The 22,167-nt window shown below is 32.8% G+C and overlaps 1 protein-coding gene across 5 annotated transcripts in view; it reads right to left on the bottom strand.

The window, feature by feature from the left end:
- Positions 1 to 22,167, bottom strand: part of LRP1B (LDL receptor related protein 1B) — a 587,100-nt gene that overhangs the window by 35,478 nt on the left and 529,455 nt on the right. For all 5 annotated transcript variants that reach the window (XM_052675647.1, XM_052675649.1, XM_052675650.1 and 2 more), the window contains 11 exons: positions 20,157 to 20,279; positions 18,791 to 18,913; positions 18,391 to 18,528; positions 17,733 to 17,867; positions 16,673 to 16,792; positions 15,214 to 15,455; positions 10,102 to 10,325; positions 9,737 to 9,843; positions 7,562 to 7,678; positions 6,190 to 6,363; positions 5,525 to 5,650 (listed from right to left, as the gene is read on the bottom strand). In XM_052675647.1, coding sequence (XP_052531607.1) covers positions 5,525 to 5,650; positions 6,190 to 6,363; positions 7,562 to 7,678; positions 9,737 to 9,843; positions 10,102 to 10,325; positions 15,214 to 15,455; positions 16,673 to 16,792; positions 17,733 to 17,867; positions 18,391 to 18,528; positions 18,791 to 18,913; positions 20,157 to 20,279 — 1,629 coding nt within the window. The remainder of the gene's footprint in view (positions 1 to 5,524; positions 5,651 to 6,189; positions 6,364 to 7,561; positions 7,679 to 9,736; positions 9,844 to 10,101; positions 10,326 to 15,213; positions 15,456 to 16,672; positions 16,793 to 17,732; positions 17,868 to 18,390; positions 18,529 to 18,790; positions 18,914 to 20,156; positions 20,280 to 22,167) is intronic.

The raw sequence follows: 22,167 nt of genomic DNA, 5'->3' as shown, positions 1-22,167 counted from the left end.
CCAGCACTGGAAAGGCCATGAAGAGCTGCAGAGGCAATGGGAGCTGTATGCAGGCCTGGAAGCTTGTATCATACCAGCATACAGCATATATCTTCTTGGCTCCTGTTTAATCCAAACAGTGTGATGGGAAAGCTGACCCCGCAGAGGATGTCAGGATGTAAGTTAGTAAAGGCAGTGTGAATTTCTTTGTGAAACTATCATTTTTAGTTTATAGAAAAAAAGAAAAAGAAAAAAAGAAAAGTTTGTTTCATTTCTGCAACTTTGGGAATCTCAGAAAACTTCCTCATTCTTCTGGTTACCTCAGCCTGAAGGAATTTACCCTTTTATAGTTGATTTATTTCTCTTGCTCTTACACTGTTAACATCCTTCTTAATAAACATATTCAGAAACATTTAAAAAGAAGCTGCTCAGCTTTTAAATCATCCTCACAAAATGATGTTTGCATACTAACTTGGTACTCCTAAAACATACTTTCTTTTACGGAATCATAAATGTTGGAAAAGACCACTAAGATCACAAAGACCAACCATCAGAGCCCAAGCCCACCATGTCCTTTCACATCCCTCAGTGTCACAACTTCCCTTTTCTTTAACAACTCCATGGACAGCAACTCCCCTACTTCCCTGTTCCAATGCATTACCAACTCTTTCTGAGAAGAAATAACATACAACATGAACCTTCACTGCAAGGTGCAAGTTCAGACCATTACTTCTTGTCCTCCCTCTGTTACCGGGGAGAAGAGGCTGATCCCCCACTTCACCACAACCTCCTTTCAGAGAGTTGTAGATAGCAATAAGGTCTCCCTGAGTCTTCTCTTCTCTAGACTGAACCCCCAATTTTACCTTCTAAGAAAAGACATAGTCTACTGCTTTGCTTTCACTAGGTGCTCATGGCAGTAGTACCACCTCCTTAACTGTGGGGTGCATGGTAACATATATTCTGTTTAGGACAAATTTAATCTTTCTATAAAGTTGTTGTGCAATTAGAGTTGTGCCTGTCCTGGAAACACTGAGAAATAAATCACTGTTCATTTGAGTGAACAAGAAATAAAATTGTTTGATGACACCAACAAGAAATTAATTACAGACCAGCACGTACACAATGCTCTCATATCCAAATAACTGTAATCCTGAGCAACAGACAAGAATCTTTGCAGCTCAAAATACACATTTAGCATGACTTCTCATCTCACACGTAACAAAACAAAGCTTATAAAGACAGACTGCTGCCAAACTAATACAAAGTCAGAAACACTGAAAGCTCTTCAGTAATACATTCACCAATATAGATGTTTTTATGAATTACTTTTTTAGTTGTACAAAATATGAGGCAGTCAAGGTATCCATCTATCCTATATCATCCATTTCTCATTTGAGAGAGATGCAGGTGCCTGAAGACAACACATCTGAAAGTTCTTGTGGAGGAATGAGTGGCACTGTATTATTTAGGTCTTTACAATACCAGTATGAAATATCATAGTCTTCATTCTTAGGTATCCACCATGGATCTACATCTACTGTAACAAAGATATTTTGTGCTTGGAACTCTGAAGATGCTTTAGTATTTATTTATTTAGGTGGTTCATTAAATTCTTTGATGTTCCATGAACCATTCTTCAGTTACTCATTACAGAAGTTGTTTAAATGGATAATGTGGCATATCTTATTGGCAAGGTCTATTTTTGTTTTGCTTATTTTATCTGTTTTACTTATCATTAGTCATGAGTTTATAGAGCAGAACTGAATAAAAACTGAGTAACACTAAAGTACAGACAACTGCTCATTTTTAGGAATCTGATAGTATATTAAAAATATCCATTTCTTTTCTAGGACAATTCTGCACATTTAACATACAAAATTTTAAAAATTTTGAATTCTGATAGACACTATGAATTCAAGAGAAAAAAAGAATATCACAACGCATATTTATAACTACAAAACATGAAATACAAACTTCAAAGTCACCCTAAATATAACAAGATATACATGTCTTCATACTGAACCAAAAATTACCCACAGTAAAGACTATCTAAACCAACTGCCTTTAAAACGACTAGGTCGTTTACATCTTACAGATTCTAAATGCAATACATGTTATATCTTTACAAAATAATCAGCTAAAGTTGAACTGAAAGCTGAAAGGATTGTAATATTTTCCAGCATAACAAGATTAGTAAAAGTGAGTGCTGATGTTATTCTCTATCCAAGAATTCAAATAAAAATCTCATACAAAACTAATAAGAGTTACTACAACAACTGCAGTCTTCACATGAAGTACAAACTAGGACTGAGAGATGTAATAGATAAGTCAATTTACAAATACTATATTAGACTTAAACAGAACAGGACTTTTAATGCTGCTTTTTTTCATTGTCTGCAACTTAAAAGAATCAAATTACTCTAGATAATTCACATCAGTGGAGTCGAAAAGTGGATCACATGCCTTTGTATGGGAGGCAGGAACAAAATGTGCCCAAAAGAGAAGACAGGAAAAATAGAAAATACAGGAGAGATATATATCTAAGAATTGTTACAAAAGGCTGAATACATCTAATCTGAATTAGTGAATAAGGGCTTCAGAGAAAAAAAAAAAAAAAAAAAAAAAAAAAAGAGTTGGAAACATCTCTACTAAGTATTCAGTGCTGAGAAATAAAGAGAAATAAAATTGAGATAGAAAAGAAATAAAAATAAAAAATAAAAAATGGAGTCATAGATAGTTGGAATTTGGACTCAAAAACCTTGCAGATGCTCTTTTCCTTTCTGTCAGGTGTAAATAATTTCACTCGTGAAGTCTGCTCCAAAAGTAATGCCTCTTATTTTATAATGTTGGTCCATATCATCAGAGGTGGACATTAGTGGTATGGCAATAGGGGCCAAACCTACCCACCAATTATCTATTAAACATATTGCTATGCAACAGATGGTAGGTAGCAGAGGGGCCAATAAACAATTAATGAACAGCATTCACTGGAACATGAACAGTTTCCCTTTCCATAGTGGAAAATACTATTTCAAGGGGCACAAAGGCTCTTGCTTATCCTAAAGAAAATTATGCAGGTCATAATTTGAACTGAATGCATCTATTAAGGAATGAGTAGGGAGTTCTAATGGTATGGAAATGTTGTGTACATTTCACTATCCCCCTGATGAAAGGCTCCTGTTCTGCCAGTTTTCTATCTGCCAAAGTTTTCAGAACAAGCTGTAAACTCCAAATTTTGTCTGAGTGCTATAAGAAAGATCTTCATTTCATTTCAAATTTCTTTTTTTTTTTTTTTTTTCTTTAAAATATCCATTTGCTTTACAATCCTGAGTGGAAGAGAAGGGTGAAGAAAAGGATGCATGGTGAGAAGAAACCAATGCTGCAGCAATTTAACTCATTTTCTTCAGTTCTAGGATATATCAGTCTCCTTATAATAACTTACTATAAATACAGAAGATACTGCTGTAATAATTTTTTTTTCTTTTTTTTCTTCAAACCAAAAGCAGCTTTCTGTGTTAGAATACTCTTCTATTTGATATCTTAAAAAAAAAAAAAAAAACAACAAAACATAACCAACAACCTGAAAGCAAGACAGAAATCAAGAAGATAATAGAGACTGAAGTGCGAATAGCTTTTGCTAGTACAGCTCTCTGAAGTACAATTTGTGGGTGAAATGAAAGCTACAGGGGGATTAACCTCTAACACATCCCCAGGCAGAGCACCTGGTTTCATGTGGTCTGTGCATACAGAGGGCAAGTTCCCACAGAAACGTGCAGAAGAAAACACCGCAGTAAATGAAATATTTCATGTCTGTTCAGAAGCAACGCCAGATCTGGGTGTTTGTGATTATTCTCAGGCTCTTCTTCCAGCCAAGAAATCACAAATATTCTCTTCTAAAAATGACAGCAACAGGTCTCCCAAAACTCTGAACTCCTGGAAGTGTTCCATTACTTTTGTTCATTCCGCTGTGATACACACAGACTTCCTCTAGTGCAAATCTCTGCATTTCCAATCCCTACACTATTAGCTTTACAACTTTACAGGCATTAGATACAATGAACCTAGTGGATGCAAATCAAGTGGTCTCACTTATCAGTATGAAGAGGTACTCTACCCATTTGAAAACTGCTTCTAAATTGAAGAAGTCAGGCATACTGCAGTCATGAAATAAATCACAGAAAAAAAAAAACACATTAGGCTCTGTCAGTCACAATCAGCAAGGCAGAAAAAAGATGAAAGCTTATCTAAGAATACACAGGAAATTGCTCTCATTTTATTATATAACCATTCTGAATGGTACAATAGGCATATGTTGTAATATCTCTAACTTGAGAGAGACAAATAAAACTCCAAAACTCTGTTTTTCATCAGTTTAAGAAATGCTGGTCAAGCAGCTGTCTAGAGCAATCTGGATTTAGTCTTACACAAAGTCACTGAGGATTCATAAATTAGAATTCCTCACAAAGTACTTATGAAAAAAAATCAATTCGATGGATCAAGTTATTTACGGAATGACAATTCTATCATACAGAATTTCAAGTTACCTCAATTTCCTTTTGTCAATAAATAAATAAATAAATAAATCAACACCAAAGAGCCAGAATCTGAGTCAACTTGCAGTTGACATATAGTCACAAGAACAGGAGACCTGAAGTTGTTAGGCAGTCAGTCTTGATCATCTAAGCGCTTTCCAAGTGAACTATTCTAATTCTGTGAGTGAGACTACCTCCCAGTGACCACCTTAAGGAGACTTAACAATGAGAAATTTTAGAACATAGAATATTTTTGAACGCATAAATTTATAATGTACATAAATGATTGTGACGCACTTACTACGTTTACAACATTGAGATCAAACCAATCATAAAAACAAACAGTTCATCAGTTAAACTGTTTCACAGATACATACTCAGATTAAAATGTGTATTTCATGATTTCAAGGACTAACCAGATGACCACTGAAATCTACAGAAATCTTTAAACCAACTTTGAGGGTCATTTTATCACAGATTAACAAGAGTATCGCTATATAATCTTCTCTAATGTAATTGCCCCAAATATAGGGATTTTATAGTAATGTGAGGCAGGAATGGCCGTTTTGCATTTCTGGCATCCTTCACTTTGCCAAAAATGTTATGACACAATGAAGACAACATAATGGAACATTTAAATAAATTGTGTGCACATAGTTCGGGATGTTTCGTATACATTTTCTAGTTCTTAATGAGAAAAGGGAAGACTACGGCTGCTATTTTTTATTCCATAAATTCCTAAATGAAAAGAACCATTCCTAGAACTCGATTTTCAAACAAGAAAAGACATTCATTGATAACACACATAATGCCTCTTGTTTGTGTACTCTTAGTCTTAGTGGACTCAACGCCAAATATGTTGTCAACCTACCATAAACTATACGGTGCTTGAGATCTTTTCAAGGAATTTGCCCATTCCTTGAACCTAAGTACAACGTCAGCCTGAAACATTGACTTCATACTTCTTTGTGAACGTCAAAGTACTGCACATACAAACAATTTTCAATACCTACCTAAGAGACTCTGATCTACGCATGTTCCATTAACTAATGATTTTCCTTCTGGACAAGCACATGATGCACCAGAAGGGTTGAGTAAACAAATGAATTCACATGTCAGGTCCAAGCATGGATTAGGCACTGTTTGAGAAAAGAAAACATTAAGGTGTTTTTTTGTTTGTTTGTTTGTTTGTTTTTTTAAATTATGCTATCTTATAGAACTAGGACCAAAAAAAAAAAAAAAAAAAATCACAAAATTCTGATTCAATTCCAATTTCCGGAATATCAACAGCACAAAGTCAGTCAGCACTCATTCAAATGGCAGTACCATACTCATACCACGATAGAACTGACTCCAGTAAAAACAAATGTATTAGTAATATTCAATAAAAATCCTCATTTTATTTTGACAAGAGGTATTTTTGTATTCAGATCTCTTTTTTATTATTTCATTTGCACTGCAGGAATGCAATGTAGTCATTTACCCAACGCCACTTCAAATGAAAGAAATGCATCAGAATCCAAATTATAATTATATAATGAAACATAACTAAATCTATTTTTACTTTGCAGAATCAAGTTTTGTTTTACATTTCTACAGTTGATGGATACTTTCATTATTTTTATTTTTCTGAGATGAACTTGCAAACACTCAGTGTTAAGTAATTATGCTTACTCACAGTCCATTTGTTTGTAGCGATGAAAGATCAAGGCACTTTTCGCTTTATCAACATCGACTCTTAGATATTCTACAAGGCTCCTGCCAAATTTATGTACTCTAAATGCACCATTTTTAGGACCTGCTCCATATATGTAGTCCTCAAAAATGTCAATTCTATGGGGATGCAGTAAACCTTAAATAAAAATGAATAAACACAAATATTCATATTCAAATAGCAAACTAATTAATTTTAAAAACAACTTCACTTGCATTGCAATTTCAAGCTAAAAAGCATTATTTTTCAGGCAGCAGTCTGCACCAACAAAGGCTGCCTTTTAAAAAGCAATCTTCTTAAAAGAAATTCTTCCCATATTACAAGCAAATAAAATCTCTTTGATTCAGTCTCTGAAACTGGTTGAACATAGAGAAGCAGGGAAACCCTAAAGGAAGAGTGAGCTATTTAGAACATATTCAGCTGCAATACTAACTAGAAGAACATGACAAGGAAAAAAAACCCCACAATATTTTGCTTTACAAAGGAGAAATTATTCTCATAAGACATTTCTTAAAATTGTTTCTTCAAGTGTTAGAAATACTGGTTTTTATATTACACTTCAAAATGATGGTAAATTCATGCAAAACAAATAACACAAAGCCTCTATTAATTCTTTCTTAGCTTTTTAACAGATAAAACAGAACACACTGGTGAATTCCAGACCAGTGGTTGAAACACTAATGGCCAGATGTGGTATCATCCCAAAGAGATTCCACTACAAACTGCCCATCTAAGCATTCCCTTAAAGTAGATTGCTTTCACATTTTGAAATTATTCATTGTTTTGCTATTTTCTACTCAAATTTCATAAAATAACGTTGCATGTATGACCAAGTTATTTAAAAGACAACATGTAAACCTCTGCGAACAGTTTGCATAATCAGAATCTATTTTATTCTGAAAAAACATTCCAAACTGACATTCTTTGAAGTAGTATTCTGTGATTCTGAACTGAGCTGAAAGACAAGTCCATTGTTTTTCCCTGAACTCACTCTTGTTTGATCTATATAATCCTTACATTTCCTGTGCAATGCATACAGCTCTAAGTTCTAACCAGGCAAGATCCTTGTGTTGCTATGTAAGTTCAGTTGGGCCACCTATATGTATTTATATATGGTATTTACATATTCACAATGGTATTTAATAATAGCTCTTGTTAATTTGCACATACCGTTTAATAGTTATTCTTATAGTTATTCTTTTAAAGATTATTTAAAAAATTAAATATTTATTTGTTCCAATATTTAAAAAAAACATGGCTGTAAGTTCTTAATTGTGAATGCTTTTAGTTTTCATAGCTTCTACATCTAATAAAATTGCTGGAAACTGATTCGTACCTTGTTTAGTGCTCACAGACACAACTGAATCAGAACCATCAAACAGAACACTGCCAATGACAGACAATTCAAAATCAGCCCAGAACAAACGCTGACTAAACTGATCAACTACAAGACCTACAAAGGAAAAAAAAAAAAGTTTCAATGAGATATATTAAGTTTGAGAAAATTGTTAAGTAGCAACACATTTTTCTATCATTCATATTCTGATGAAAATGAGACAATGAAAAAAAAAAGCCTGCAGACCAAGGTGAAGAAAAAAAATAAATCTATAGCTTAAATTTTCCTCTTATTTCAACCCATCTATTTTACTTTCTTTAAGCTACTCCTCATAGGTCAGTACCTTTTTAAACCATTATCCTCTGCAGGTAGGAATATGTACCAAGTGAGACTACAAATGTAGGATTGAATCCTGCAATTTTCTCTATCAACAAAAAAATTGTCAGTAGATTTCATTTTGACTACACAGCCTCTAGGCAATAACTAAACAGTTAAATCATGCAGTCTTTATTTCACCAGGGGATGCTTAAATGATTAATATGCCATTTTAAGTCATGTCAGAAGCTTCCGCCTGTAACAATATTTGAACCATAAAATAATTTAATTCTGAGCTTCTGAAGTTGTAGTGTATTTTTAATAAGAATGGGAAAAAGTATTTTTCTTCCTACTTATGCAAGTCAGAAAAAATACATCAAAATAAATTATACATAACAGCAAAAATTCCCCTCTTAAGGTCATAAATTAATCAGCTACAGATAGATCAGAGGATGTGGAAGAATTCTGTCACACAGACCAGTGAAATAAGTTTCTATTTGCAACTCTGCTTAAAAAAAAAAAGAAACAAAAAAACAAAAAAACCACTAACAGAAAAGCAGTACAGCACAAATCTTATAAAATTCAAAACTTAAGGCTGAAAAAATTAAGATTGGATTGCTTTCAGTGACAAAGGAATTGGTACCTGTCTCTCTAGGACATAACCGTGGCAATCAAATACAGTGGTAATTAGTGACAAAAAAGTCCAATAGAACTTAAGCAATTAAACTTATATTTATCTGACACATTCACAGTGTTTTATATAAGTACATCAGTAAAGAGTAGGCAACAATACTGATAAGCAAAATTCTGATCTCTTCCAGTCTTAAACATCACAAGTGCCTGACTTGTTACTGAATGTATACTATTGTGTTTCATAAGTGCCCAAAAGGGATCATGAGCTTCCTCTCCTAGAAATTTCTTTATCCCATTCGTAACATTCTGATTTCTTATATCTCAATCAAATCATGACAATAAATTTTTAAAAAAAGGATATTCCCTTTGTCGTGTGTGTGCAATTTGTGTATGCATAAGCCCACCTTAGCAAGAAATTCATTCCGTTAAAACATGCCTACTTGTTGTAGTGATAATTTCTAACTGAGACATTAAGATATTCAGATAGCATCCTCTTGAATGAAGCCAATGTTTAAATATATATGCGCAGCAAAGTTGGAAAAATCCTTAATTTGCAATGCAATAATAACAAATATCTCTGTAAGTCTGAATAAACATCAAATATTGCATGAGAAAATGGGTCACAAATACATCATTTGAGGTTTCCAGACAGGATGCTGATATTCAAGAGAGACACATTTCATTCTGAAGTTACTATTTCCTTTGTCATAAAAATTACTTTTATCCTGCCAGTGGAGCCTTAATGTTAACTCAAAAGATCTCAACACACACTGTCAAGCTTCAAAACAGTTCTACAAAATATTGAGATAATTAAGTTGCTGTTTCTTTCAAAACCTAAAATCTTCTGGGGTTTTTTAGTTTTTAATTTATTTTGAAGAGTATTTAGGAAACTAAACATAATAGGCTGCAAGACTTTATATGCTTTCTTAGAAAACTTTTCCCATTTTTAATTGACGTGCCCTTAATTGATTTTGCTTGTTAAGTGTTACTGAACAAATCATTTATTTTTTTTTAAACTGATTTTATGTAATGCTTTGTTATGGCTTTTTATACTTGTGAAAGTTTAAGTCGTATTAAATTGTATCATATGAAAAAATACAATTTTTATTATCACCTGCACATGGGTCACATATACATATTGCTGACATAGAAACAAGAATTCAGTCAACAAGTCCACAAAGAGTTAAGAAATGTCATGTAATCAGGAAAAAGTGATAACTTGCATACCTGTAGGCCTTTGTAAATTTTTCTGAACCAATATCCTTCTCAATGTACCATCCATAGATGACTCCTCTATGTGAGAACGATCCCCAATAACTGTCCAGTACATCATCCTAAAAGCATTACACATAAACATATATATATACACACACATATGCACATACTGAACCTCAAAACACTTCACAGATATTAAATTGTGAGCAACCTACCTGAAGTATAGGAAATAGCATACCCTGATTTACATGCATGCAAATGGAGAATGAGGTTAAGTAAATGTCATGGAAAAGTTGAGATATTTATAGACTTTTATTTCTCTTAATTTGAATTATTGTTTGAATTACCAAAGCAGAGTAACGTGAAAACTTACATACCCCTTTTTAGGATTTACAGCAATTGCATATGGTTCTCCTGCAATACTTGTAAGGAGTCTTGTACAGTTAGGTCCATTCAGTTGACCTACATTGATGGAATATCTCAGACTAGTCCAATGTGTTGTGTAGTAGCTGAACCAATGCATTCTGGAATGATCAGTCCAGTAAATGTTTCCAGCAATCCAGTCAACAGCAATGCCCCTAGGTCTTTTAAATTCTGGACACTAAAAGGAACAGATGTTAAAGTCAGATGTAATGAAATGATCATTTACAGCAGCTGCATCGTTACAGATTTGTATTGGCAAGTAACTTCTACCTTTTGCATATATATGTGCTGAAATATTCAGAAACACTGAACTGCTTGAACTACCACTGTGGAAGCAAACAAATGAAATATATTGTAATTCTAAAGGAAGAAAACAACAACAAATAATTGAGTTCATACATTTATGGTACTCTGAAGAATATCCCCCAATGAACATCTCACTGGAAATGAAAGTTTATACTATCCTGAGGTATGACTCCTCAGGAGAATGCCAAGGATAAATAAAATTACTGCATTTAGAACACTGTCAAAAATTACCTCCGAATTCTGACCAGTATTAGTAGGCAGTAACAAAGAAGCTATCAAAGCACTTCTCCCTTGTTAATTCCACTTGTGCTCCATCAACTAAAACAAGAGCTCCATACGTAAACAAGGCTTGGCTGATTAAAACTTTCATATTATACACAGTAATATCTCCTTTATAATTTCACAATTACAAATAAGGTGTAAGTTCCTAAAATATGGTCTTAACAGTGTAAGTTCATACTGCAAAGAGGAGAGAGATATGACCGGAATTCTCTGTTGTTCACTAGAATTCTTGAAGAGAAAAATAAAATCTGTAAAATAGGACTCTATTCTAAGTTATTTCTTACATAAATGCAACATGTTGTCCAAAATTAATACTTGCATGAACTAGATACATGCACAATTGTTTGCTGGTCGATGTATGATGATATCGAGTTAAATTATGAACAAAAACCATCCACTCTATACAACAAAGCCTTTTAAAGAGTTTTTTTCATCATAGATTAAAGGTCATTTCCACCTCTAGGTGAAAAACAGGACTTGTAATGGAGAATTAATGGTGAATTTAGACAGTCTGTACAATTTTCATCCTCTAAAATATCACACAATGAATGTTCTAAAACATACAGAACCTTTTCATTTAGTCAAACAAAAAAATTAAACACTGCATTTAGAAACAAGTACTTTAAAAACAGGATCATACCAATTTAAGTAAAAACAAGCATCATGGTTTTATTTATTTTTTTTTTATCTCCTTTTTTTTTTTTTTTTTAAATGAAAAAATACTGACAGCATAAGGATTCACAAATACATAAAAAATGAATTATTTTTTCAAGTACTGTAGTACCTGCACACAATATCCTGCTTTTTCTCTTGTTATCTACATATTGCTTCAAGAATTTCAAATAGAAGAAAAGATACCTGACAAGGTATGTATTTTCTGATAGTTTTTACTGTATTTTTTTTTTTTTAAATCCAAACGACTTTTAATTCATGATAATATTCAACTACCTGAGTCAGAAGCCTCTAATGCCTTGACATCTCCACAGCTACTACTTTGGAGACTGAGAATTCATGATCTACCTGGAAGCAATAAACTACAATACTGCAACCAAATATTCTTTTAATAAGACAGGAACTATCAAGGCAAGCACAGTTCATTGCCTTCCTTTGGACTGTTCATGAACCATTGTTTTTATTAAGACTGTTTCTTCTTTATTTGTGTTTGGAACTTAGCAAACAAGTGAGAAGTGACAAATCCCAGGACACAGATGAGACAAAGGGAACACCAAAACATTCTGGCACAACGCTGGGTTGCTTCTAACACTGACTCTTTCCCAACCACACAGGAAGAGTGAAATTTCGCTAAAGCTGGGACTCATATTAAATATCAAATTAACAAGGAGATAACCACAAGAAAGGAAAAGCCACCATCTGGTGTCAGAGATTAAAAAGAGAATAAAAAGAACACAAGCTGATGCTACTGCCGTTTAATTCTCAGTTGTCTTCATTATGTTTCAGCCTCGTCATATCATGTTTCTGATGTCCTATGCACCTTTTTGTACTGTCTAGGAGAATTACTTATTGTAAATGAGCTTTTACCTCATTTGGACAATGTTAATGATGAATGACTTTTGCATACAGAACACAGTTGAAAATACAGGAGCAAAATCACACCATTTTTTTTTTCGTTTTTTAAACAGGTTTTTGTAGCCCACTCAGATGCTGAATATAATTTACTACAACTTAATAGAAAATCTAAGGGTTTAAAACCTGATCATCTCTTAAACTAAGGTAGTTTCTACTGACAGACAGAAAGTGCCTCAACTTGACCACTTTTGAGCTCAATTATTGTTAATTAAAAATATATATTTTTAGATAAAAACTTTATTTTAAAGCTACAGTACCAACTAGTAACAACTTGGATCTGGAAACCATTTTGGTATGATGTAAAAATTACAGAAAACAATTCATACCCTGACGCTGAATTTTAGAGGAGAAAGTTTATGTTAAAAACCTACCAATGATAAGCACTGCTGAAAAAGAAGGAGAAAATCTACTGGAAGGATACTGTTTAAATCAGTTAACAGCTGAAAAGAGTAATGTAGATGTTCCTTGAATGTTCCTTGAGTTTGAATGCCTGCTGACATCATTAAGTGCTTGGATAGAAGCTCTCTTATACTGCTGGTATCTTGGTATTAGCCTGATTGTACCAGTTTAAGAGCAAGAAACTTTAAAAACAAAACAGTTTTTAATTTCTCAGTCCTTTGAAAACATCTTCTGCATAATATACCATGAGATAGGTTAGACTGACTGCATAAAACAGAGGAGCCAAAGAAAATATTCATAAGGTTAGCCTGAAAAATGGCTGTTAACCAAACATCAATGTTTTATAGATTTAAAACTTGTGTCTGCAATCTTAATCAGATGCCACTTCATACACTGTCTAGTAACAAAGAATATTAAAGCTATGACATATGTTAGTTGGGATGGATATAAACTAAAGTTTAGGTATGTTCTTTAAGACAAGTTTTTCAGTTATAAAACCTATAAAACCCTAATCATTATTGTTATTATTTTGGGTAAATGAGTGATTAGGTTCTAATACATTGCAAAAATAATATTTAGAGAAAGCAGTCTAGAAATTGTTTCCATTTAAAGCCATGGATTGAAATTTCCTCAGTCCTGGCGCAAAGTTGTGAGTAGATGAATGGATATGTGATAGAAGTGGTTAAGGGCTCTTGCTAAGCTCTCAGAACAGTAGGCCTTGAGCAAGCTTCTAATATAGTGACTAAATACATTGCAAAACATGTTTTTCTTTCTTGTTTCTTCGCTTTACTGTACAATTATATTAATGTTCAGCTTTGTATCCTCTTCCATGAAAAGCAGCACTCTAGTTTAAGTAAAAAATCACTATGTTGAATATTCTCCTCAGATAACTTATATATCCCCTCTCAAAGGATTATACCAGTAAACAGCTGCACGAGTTATCACCAATTCATGTGTATCTACTCCATCAGAATCCTCTTCTGCATCTGTCAATAAACTCTGAAGAGTTGATATTTACAATTTCCTTTAATGCTTCAATTTGTGCCAAGTTTAAAGCCCTTTTCACAGAGAAATATAAGAGATACTCAAAGCTATTCTCTGAGGAAGTCTCTTGATATGCTAATTCCATGGAGCAATTTCAATTGAGATAGATTTTTGCATTAATGCAATTACCTGAAAATGCAGGTGAGTTTGTTCAAGTTTGCCATCTGGATTTACATATCAAAGTGTAGATATAAAAGTTATAATGTAACCTTTGAAAACTTATCCATTAAACCTTGAGTTAAAAATAAGGAATTCTCAAGCTTTTCAAAACCAAAATTTAAGTGATGGCATTAGAGTAACACTACAAAATTAATTAGCTCACTGATCAGCTATACATATGGCAATAATATTTGAGTATTAATGAGATAAAATTGGGAAAATATTCTGAATAGGTTATCACAGTGAGAAATAAGTGCTCCATAAATATGATTGCAGAGGGGGGTTGGAACTCGATGGTTTTTAAAGTCCCTTCCAACCCAAACCATTCTATGATTCTTTGGTATACGAAACATACACAAGTTATACTCACATACAGTCAGTCATCAGTATATTTTCTACATACAGATTTGTCAAAACCTTTGTATGATTTGGATGAAATACCTTCACCAGAATCTACCTGCCAGGAGATTTGTAGAAAAATAGCATATAAAGAAAAATACAAGCTTTTGCTCAACACTGGGGAAAACAAAGCTCCATTTCAGCAGCTTCAAACTAGGAGGTAGTGACCACAAAGTATTTTGACATAACAGCCAAATAGGAATATGGAAGGCAATATAAAATAATAGTAATTGTAAAAACATTTTTTCTTTGTTAGTTTAAGCTGGAAGATAACATTGAATCTATTATGAAAATTATAACCCCCAGCCTATTAAGAAATCTTGAGGAAGTTTATGTTCAGTTTTATGGATCCATAATAAAATGCACATCCATTAAAGCAGTTGCAGATCAGCAGACTACACTTACCATTGCATAACTTATCTGGATATAAACCACAAAGAACTAAAATAAATCATTAAAAGCAACAACAAAGAAACCAAACACATCAACTTCACAAGATTTACAAGTTTCTCGTTTCTTTACTTATAGAACTTGATATCGTGATCCATCTAGAAATTTTCAATTATACAAAAAAAAATATTACAGGAGAATTACTCCACAATTGCAGTACATCTCCCTCTAGTATTTGGTTATAGCTGGTTAGAAAAAAATTAAATACTACGTTGGTGTTCCCTTAGAGACTTGAGAAAGCATGTTGGTCTTGAATGGAAAGGCATAGTCATTTAATGTCTATTATTTGAATAAAATAATTACCACAGACATATTTTGATTTATTGTATCAACATTTGTTATCATAAAAAATAAAATAAAAAGTGAATGGAAATGAATCTTTGGTATTTTTTTTTGTTTTGTTTTTTCCTTTTTTTTTTTTTTTTTTTTTTTTTACTTACTATCAAACCACTGTTACTTTGCCTTTTCTCTTCATCATGAAGTTTTTTGTAGAAAATTCCTCCAGGATTAAACTGAGTACTCCAAACAATCATGTTCCCTTGAAAATATGCATCCATTCCAGTTATCCTTGAATTATGTTCAATATGTGATATTTGTTGATGAACATCACTGTAGTTGAATGGATATGCAAAACCCAGGATGTCAGTGTCATTAGCAACATAGAGAACTTGTTCTTCAGAGCCTAGGGATTATTATAATGAAACAAAAATAAGATAAATGTCAACTAATGCAAAATCAGTGTTTATCTGACCATTTTTTATGTCAAAATTATTTTCTGATTGTTTGGGATGAGAAGGGCGTTCATGCTCAGGGAAATAACTTCATTCCTCATAATTTGGCACCATTACACAACATAAATGCTTTCAAACTCAGTCTATGACACATGAGACTACATAATCAATATACAAATAAAGCGACATGAACATCTTCAATAGTAGGTAATGATTCTTCATCCTGATAGAGTCCATGCTATATATGGAGGAAATTATTAATTACTCATGAATATGATCTTCCCAGGACAAATCTGCATCAAGAAAATGTGAATAAAGCTACCACATCTACCTACCCAGTATCTGTCTGTTGTACAGAGAAGGAAGGACTGGGATTAACATGATTCATTTTGTTGTGGTTCTAAGATATATGTAATAAATATTACTTTACAGACCATAAAGCTCTGATTAGTTCATAGTTGTGCACCATGTATGCACAAAGATAAGGAGCCACAATTTTTAACTTTGATAGTGATGTCATGCTGAAGACCAAGTGTAGGTATAAATCACATTAAAATCTCACTAAATCGCTGGTGAGATGCTATGCTGATACTTCCACTTATTCAGACGTAGATCCATAAAGATTGTTAAATTTACTCCAGCAGTTGGATTATTGGTTTTTTTCATTTATAACATGAATTTAAAAATTACACTATGCCAAAACTAATAGCTCAGACAAAACTAATAGCTCTACTTTGTACAACACATCTGTCTCATGAAAGACAGAAAATCTGTGTGTGCATATTTACCTTCAGTAGCATGTAGTTTGGGCAGCTGATTTACGTGATACCTGTTTTAAGATGACTATATTTAGAAAAACTCCACTTACATCACTAAAGTAAAACATGTTAACTCCAGATACTATTTAGTTTACTGCTGAAGGAGATTCTTCCAAATTATAACAAACTTTCATGTTAAGTATTCATTTTTATGGTAGTTGTAAGAATTTACTGCTTACCTCAATGAAGCATAAATCTGAGTGATTTTGAGAATTACTTCTGTGCCCTATTCAAGGAATATTGATCTAAAATCAATTTTTATATGCAAACTATCAGTGTTACCAACCGTATTAATAACATAAGATTTTCAATAACAAAAGATTTAGTACTGTCCATTTCTGTAACCTTACCTTTTGCTTTACAACTGTTATTCCATTCCTTGTAATTTTTCTCACATGCACATCTGTATGAGCCTTTAACATTATTGCAGTGCTGGGAACAGGCACCAAATACCATACATTCATTGATGTCTGTAAGAAAACAATGCAATTTACTTATCTATATCACAGTACCCTACTATTTAACACATTCTAAATATGTGCAACAATGTGAATTAAGAAAATGAATTTGTATCCTTTTTATAACTTACAACAGTGAAAGAAGCTTTTTGCAATTATTAACGTTATTCCTACTGCATTCAACAGAGTTTAGAACTTATTTATTATACTACTTCTCCATCTTTTCTATACTAAACTATCATCATTAGAGCTTGAAATCAGCCTTGAGAATGAAAATGTCTCCTATGATTATCTTCATCATAATTGCCTCTGTTATACTTAAACTACACAATCACCTGTTACTTGAAAAGCTATATGTAGAGATTGAACTGAAAAGCCAAATTATGAAAACTTTGGTTGTCCCACTGAAGTGATCTGTGCATTTTCTGCAAGCACTTCTCACCAATAAAGAAGTGAATTCACAATCATTCTTCTGAAAGTAGGCTCATATTTCTTTATAACTACCATATCTTTTTCTTCCTGCTTTATGTGCTATAACAGATATTAGGATTACCTTGTCTAAAGCAGTTTACTTTCAACTGATTTCATTTCGATTTTCAGTATTCTGCATCTTCATTATTTTTAAGCATTCAAAATATTCTCACATACATATTTAAAAGCTAATCCTAATTGCTTGGTTAACTCTTCTATTAAACCATAAATCATCCACTTACATTTTAAATTATAAAATCATTTTATGTTTTGTTTGGAATATTTTGACTTGCACAACCAGCACTAATCTTTGATAACTTCTCCAGTTAAAATGCTTACATCTACATCCTTTAAGTCCTTCCAGTTTCTTATCTTAATTTCTAAATCCCATTGCTGTGAAAGAGTTTGTACTCTGGGAAAAATATACACGTGATACGCATGTCTTTCTCTAGCAGTGAAAGCTGATAGAAAAGGTCTGTACCTTCACATTGTCTATTTCTCTCATTTCTCTGAAATCCAGGCTTGCACTGACACAGTAGAGATGTTTTTGTTTGATTACAGTACGCATCGTCTCCACAAGGATTCACGTTATCTTCACATGTATATTCTGTGACACCTAAACAAACAAAATGCCTAAAAGTTTCTGATAGATTTGTTTGAATCATTGAAAGTAAAACCATGATAAACCAACAAAAAACGTGACACACATCTTTCTTTTGAAAGATCAATCTAAATTTCAAACAACTGTATGACATTACAGTATTTATCTACATACGCATATAACTTGATACTATTTAGTTGAGTCATCATGCTTTACACATCAATAATTTTAGTACTAAAATTCATCCTGCTGCAGGTGAGAAGTAAAAAGTAATGAACTTACATCTGATCTATTCCAAAAGCCTCAAGAACTTCTGTTGTGATTACTACAACTTGAATTGCTATGAAATCAGCTTTTATCTTGACATAAGATTAGGTACATTGGCTTAGATACTGTGCAGGTAACACATTACATGTTACAATTGAATGCTGTTGTGGAGGTTGTACATGGTTTCATACATGTACGAGTTTCTTAGCCTCAGCTTAATATTTCTTTTCTACTACAATTATAAAAAAAAAAATGTATCAAGCACACTCACTTATTTTGCAGTCTTGCTCATCTGAACCATCTCCACAGTCATCAAACCAATCACACTGTAGCTCCATGGGAATACATTTCTTATCACTACAAGTAAATTCATCTTTTTTACATGGTCTTGCTTTATAGGTGATTTTATCTACAGATGTACAAATGAGTAAAAAAAAAATTATCAGTATTAAAGCAATAAGTAAGATTTTTTAGATTATTTTAGACATGTAGAAATTGGAATGACCATGAAGCAGTAAGCAATTATTTCAAGCCTAATTTCTTTCCATTTCAAACTACGATCTACTAACCTCCAGCTACGCTTTACTGAAGGACAAGCAGATCTCTGCAACAAAGTTTGCCTTCAAGTTGTTTTCTTTGATCTGAATGCCATGAAAGGTAATATCACCTACCACAGTGATCTTCATCCGAGTTATCACCACAGTCATCAACCTCATTGCAAATCTGCTCAGGTCTCAGACAAACCCTGTTGTTTCTACATCTGTATGGCCTTGTTGGAGGGCATGGAAACTTAACTGCATATTAAAAAATAAAAATAAAAATCAGCTATTACCCAGTTATATTCCTTGAATCTTTTAAAATGTTTCTTTATCAAGGCAATAAGCAAGCATGGAAACACAACTGCATATGACATATGAATAGTACTTGATTTTAAATTCTGATTCCTAGTGTACTAACACTAAAACAATGTTTACAGAGCCACTTTTTCATTTCAGGAATGAAAGTATTATGTGTGATATGAAATATTACACTATTTTTGAAAATCATTAAATATGTCAGAAATAAAGCAAAGGAAGCTGTATATTTAATTCTCTATACAGATCATTACAGAAGTAATTTTTTTCTCCCATCTGTGCATCTCCTACAAAAAGACTAATTTTTTCACAAGTATCCAAAATTGTACGAATAGCAGTAACAAGGGAAAAGTGTAACAAACTGGATGTGCTCATCACCTGTTTGCATTAGGGATTTCATTGACTTGTTCAACTGAATGTTAAGTTTAATCATAGCTGTAAAAGTTGCATATAGCTGTAAAAGAATATCTCAACAGTATATTCATTAAAATTTCCTGAATTCATTACGAAAATAAATTGTAGATGTTAGCCGAGAAGAACTATGAGAACTTTGTTTTACAGTAGGGTTAAACTCCAGCAGGTGGATAGGCTAGGTCTGACAAAATACTGTATTATTTAAAATCACACGAAAAGTCTCGTACAATCTAAAAAAAGGAACTCTTTTTTTTTTTTTTTTTTTTTTTTGTATGGGTGTGCAATTTTGCTGAAAATATCTTCACTATTTCTAACATTTTGTGATCCTCGACTGCATTAAGTATTGATCACGTAAGGTAATTACTACGTGGAGCAATAACACAGCATTTGTTACACAACTTTTGTTCTCAGAATAATAAGTATTCATCTACCAGATAGACATAACTTAAAAAAGACACACAGGCAACTTTTTCTTTGAAATCTAACCTGTCATTTCAATAGAGATAAAAAGAATGTAAACTTGAAAAGAAGAAAGGTGAAGCCACTTTTTCAGAGCAGAGTTTTCACTGTCATACGTACCAGGTAACATAAAACTAACTTAGCATTTATAAAAGATTACCCTGCTTGTTTACCTTAAGGTTAAACAAAATGAAAGGTTAAGTGAGGAAAACTTGGATATGTATCTTCATGTATTTATGTATGTTACATGTCATTTCTAAATCACTTATTTGCTTTACTACACAAAGTGTTCAAAAATTTAATACCATACCACACATTTCAGTGACTTCATCAGAGTTATCTCCACAGTCATCTTCTCCATCACAAACCCAAAAATGCAGTTTGCAGAGGGAATTGTTGCACAAGAACTCATCAGCTCTACATATACTCCCCCCTGGGAAGAAAGGAGAAGGACAGAAATAAAGAAACAAACAGATGAAAGCCAGTTCTTGATAAAATTAATAGCAACATTTATACATACTATCTGCAGAGAACAGCACATGTAGCACACAGCTGAATGAAAAAATCTCAAATATAAGAGCCACAGAAGCAAAATCTTAGTTAATCATACAGTACTTTCATTCTCTTTTCGTAACTGTTATAGCCAGGAAATTCCTCCTGATTTGTCTATCCAGGCTTGTTTCACGTGAATGTCTGCTGCTCTACCTACTTCTACTCCCATTCTCTGAGATATGCATTGTTTTCAGAAGAGACAAAGTGGTTGCTGTCCTTTAGTTATGAGATATGAACAGTTTCTTCTGAGGTCTGAGAAACTTGGCCATTCTTGTAGCATTCCCATCAACTGTGAACCCTATTATTAGGGAAGATCTAGATTTAGGCACAGAGTAGATGACCTCTACAAGTATACTCCTTTTTGAACACATACAAAAATTCTTCCCAAGTAACTTTCATATTGGTTGAAACACGTAACAAAAAAAAGCACTTCTTGCAGAAGAGGAAGTAATGAAATTTTATATCATAACACCAAAACTCTCACTGCATCTTTGCTCAGTGCATTACATCTATTCCAGGTCCATTACAGAAGATAGAGTTTCTGTGGCTTTCTATTTATTCATTCAAAGCAACGTTCACATTCTTCTAAAATCAAAAGGATGTTTTATTCCTCTATAAATGCTTCAGAACAGGTTGAATTTTTTTTTTCAGAACACTAATTTGCATGAAATATCTACTATGTAAGAGAATTTGAGGAACTCTCATACTATGTTACTGAATACAATTAATTCCTATTGTAAGAAATATTATCATCATTCATGGAAAAATATATACAACTCCAGTACTTTTTAATTACAAAAGACATGAATTTAAATAATTGTTTGTTTAATCACCATTAAAAAAATAGTAGTCGGATAAAGGTTTAAAAAGAAGTGATAATTACAACATGCACAGTGGGCTACACATAACTACTGTGGAAATTGTTTCAGAATGCTGTAGAATAAAACCCCATTTGCGTTTGCTTTATTTCTAAAGAAGAAAAAAATTACTTATCAGTGAGATAAACCGGCATTTGTTTTATGTGATTGCTCAGCCCTTCATAATTCTTTTATAGAATAGATTTCTCTCAGGGAAATCATTATTGTGACAGAAATGCAAAGTATTACAACAATAACCAACAAGGCACAAGTCTTCTTATTGAATTAAGTAATTTGCAGTTCACAGAAGCTCCATTATGCCATCCAAAGAATAATGTAGACTTCAGATTAAATAAGTATGTTACTACTTATTTACAGTTCATTGTTCTTAAAGATTTGTGGTCTACATATTATAAAAGGTAGCTTCAAATGCACTAAGAGTTGTTGCTTTTTTTCCTGAACGGTTAAAATTTCATTGATCTGTCTTCTTAAAGCAGTTATATGATATTTTTAGCATCTGAACATATCCAAATTTCAATTTCTAGTCTCTCAGTCAAATGTAATTATCCTGTGTAACCTCTTCCCCCCTCCCCCAAGGAAATTGTTGTTGCTTAGTAGATTTATGATATGATAAGGGAAGGATATTTTTGCTCTGCAACTGCTTGCATCATCTAATTATTATTTCTTACTACTCTACTGCATACAATACAGTTACATGTGTAATTCCAGATGTCTAACTCATAGAACTAGGCCCACTTGTAAGAAAATAAAACAAACAAAAACCTGGAATAATAAGCCATAGGAATAAACTGACAAAGAGCTGAGTAAAATTTAGAATTTCTTAAAAATTTCTTCGACAGAGACGTTCTGTCTTTGTTATAGGTGATGAGGTGCTAGATGTACTTAGTGACA

Source organism: Tympanuchus pallidicinctus, unplaced genomic scaffold (assembly GCF_026119805.1).
Source record: "Tympanuchus pallidicinctus isolate F22 unplaced genomic scaffold, pur_lepc_1.0 scaffold15, whole genome shotgun sequence".
Lineage (NCBI taxonomy): Eukaryota > Metazoa > Chordata > Aves > Galliformes > Phasianidae > Tympanuchus > Tympanuchus pallidicinctus.
The sequence above is the reverse complement of the archived record's forward strand: the minus strand, read 5'-3'. Positions and strand labels throughout refer to the sequence as shown.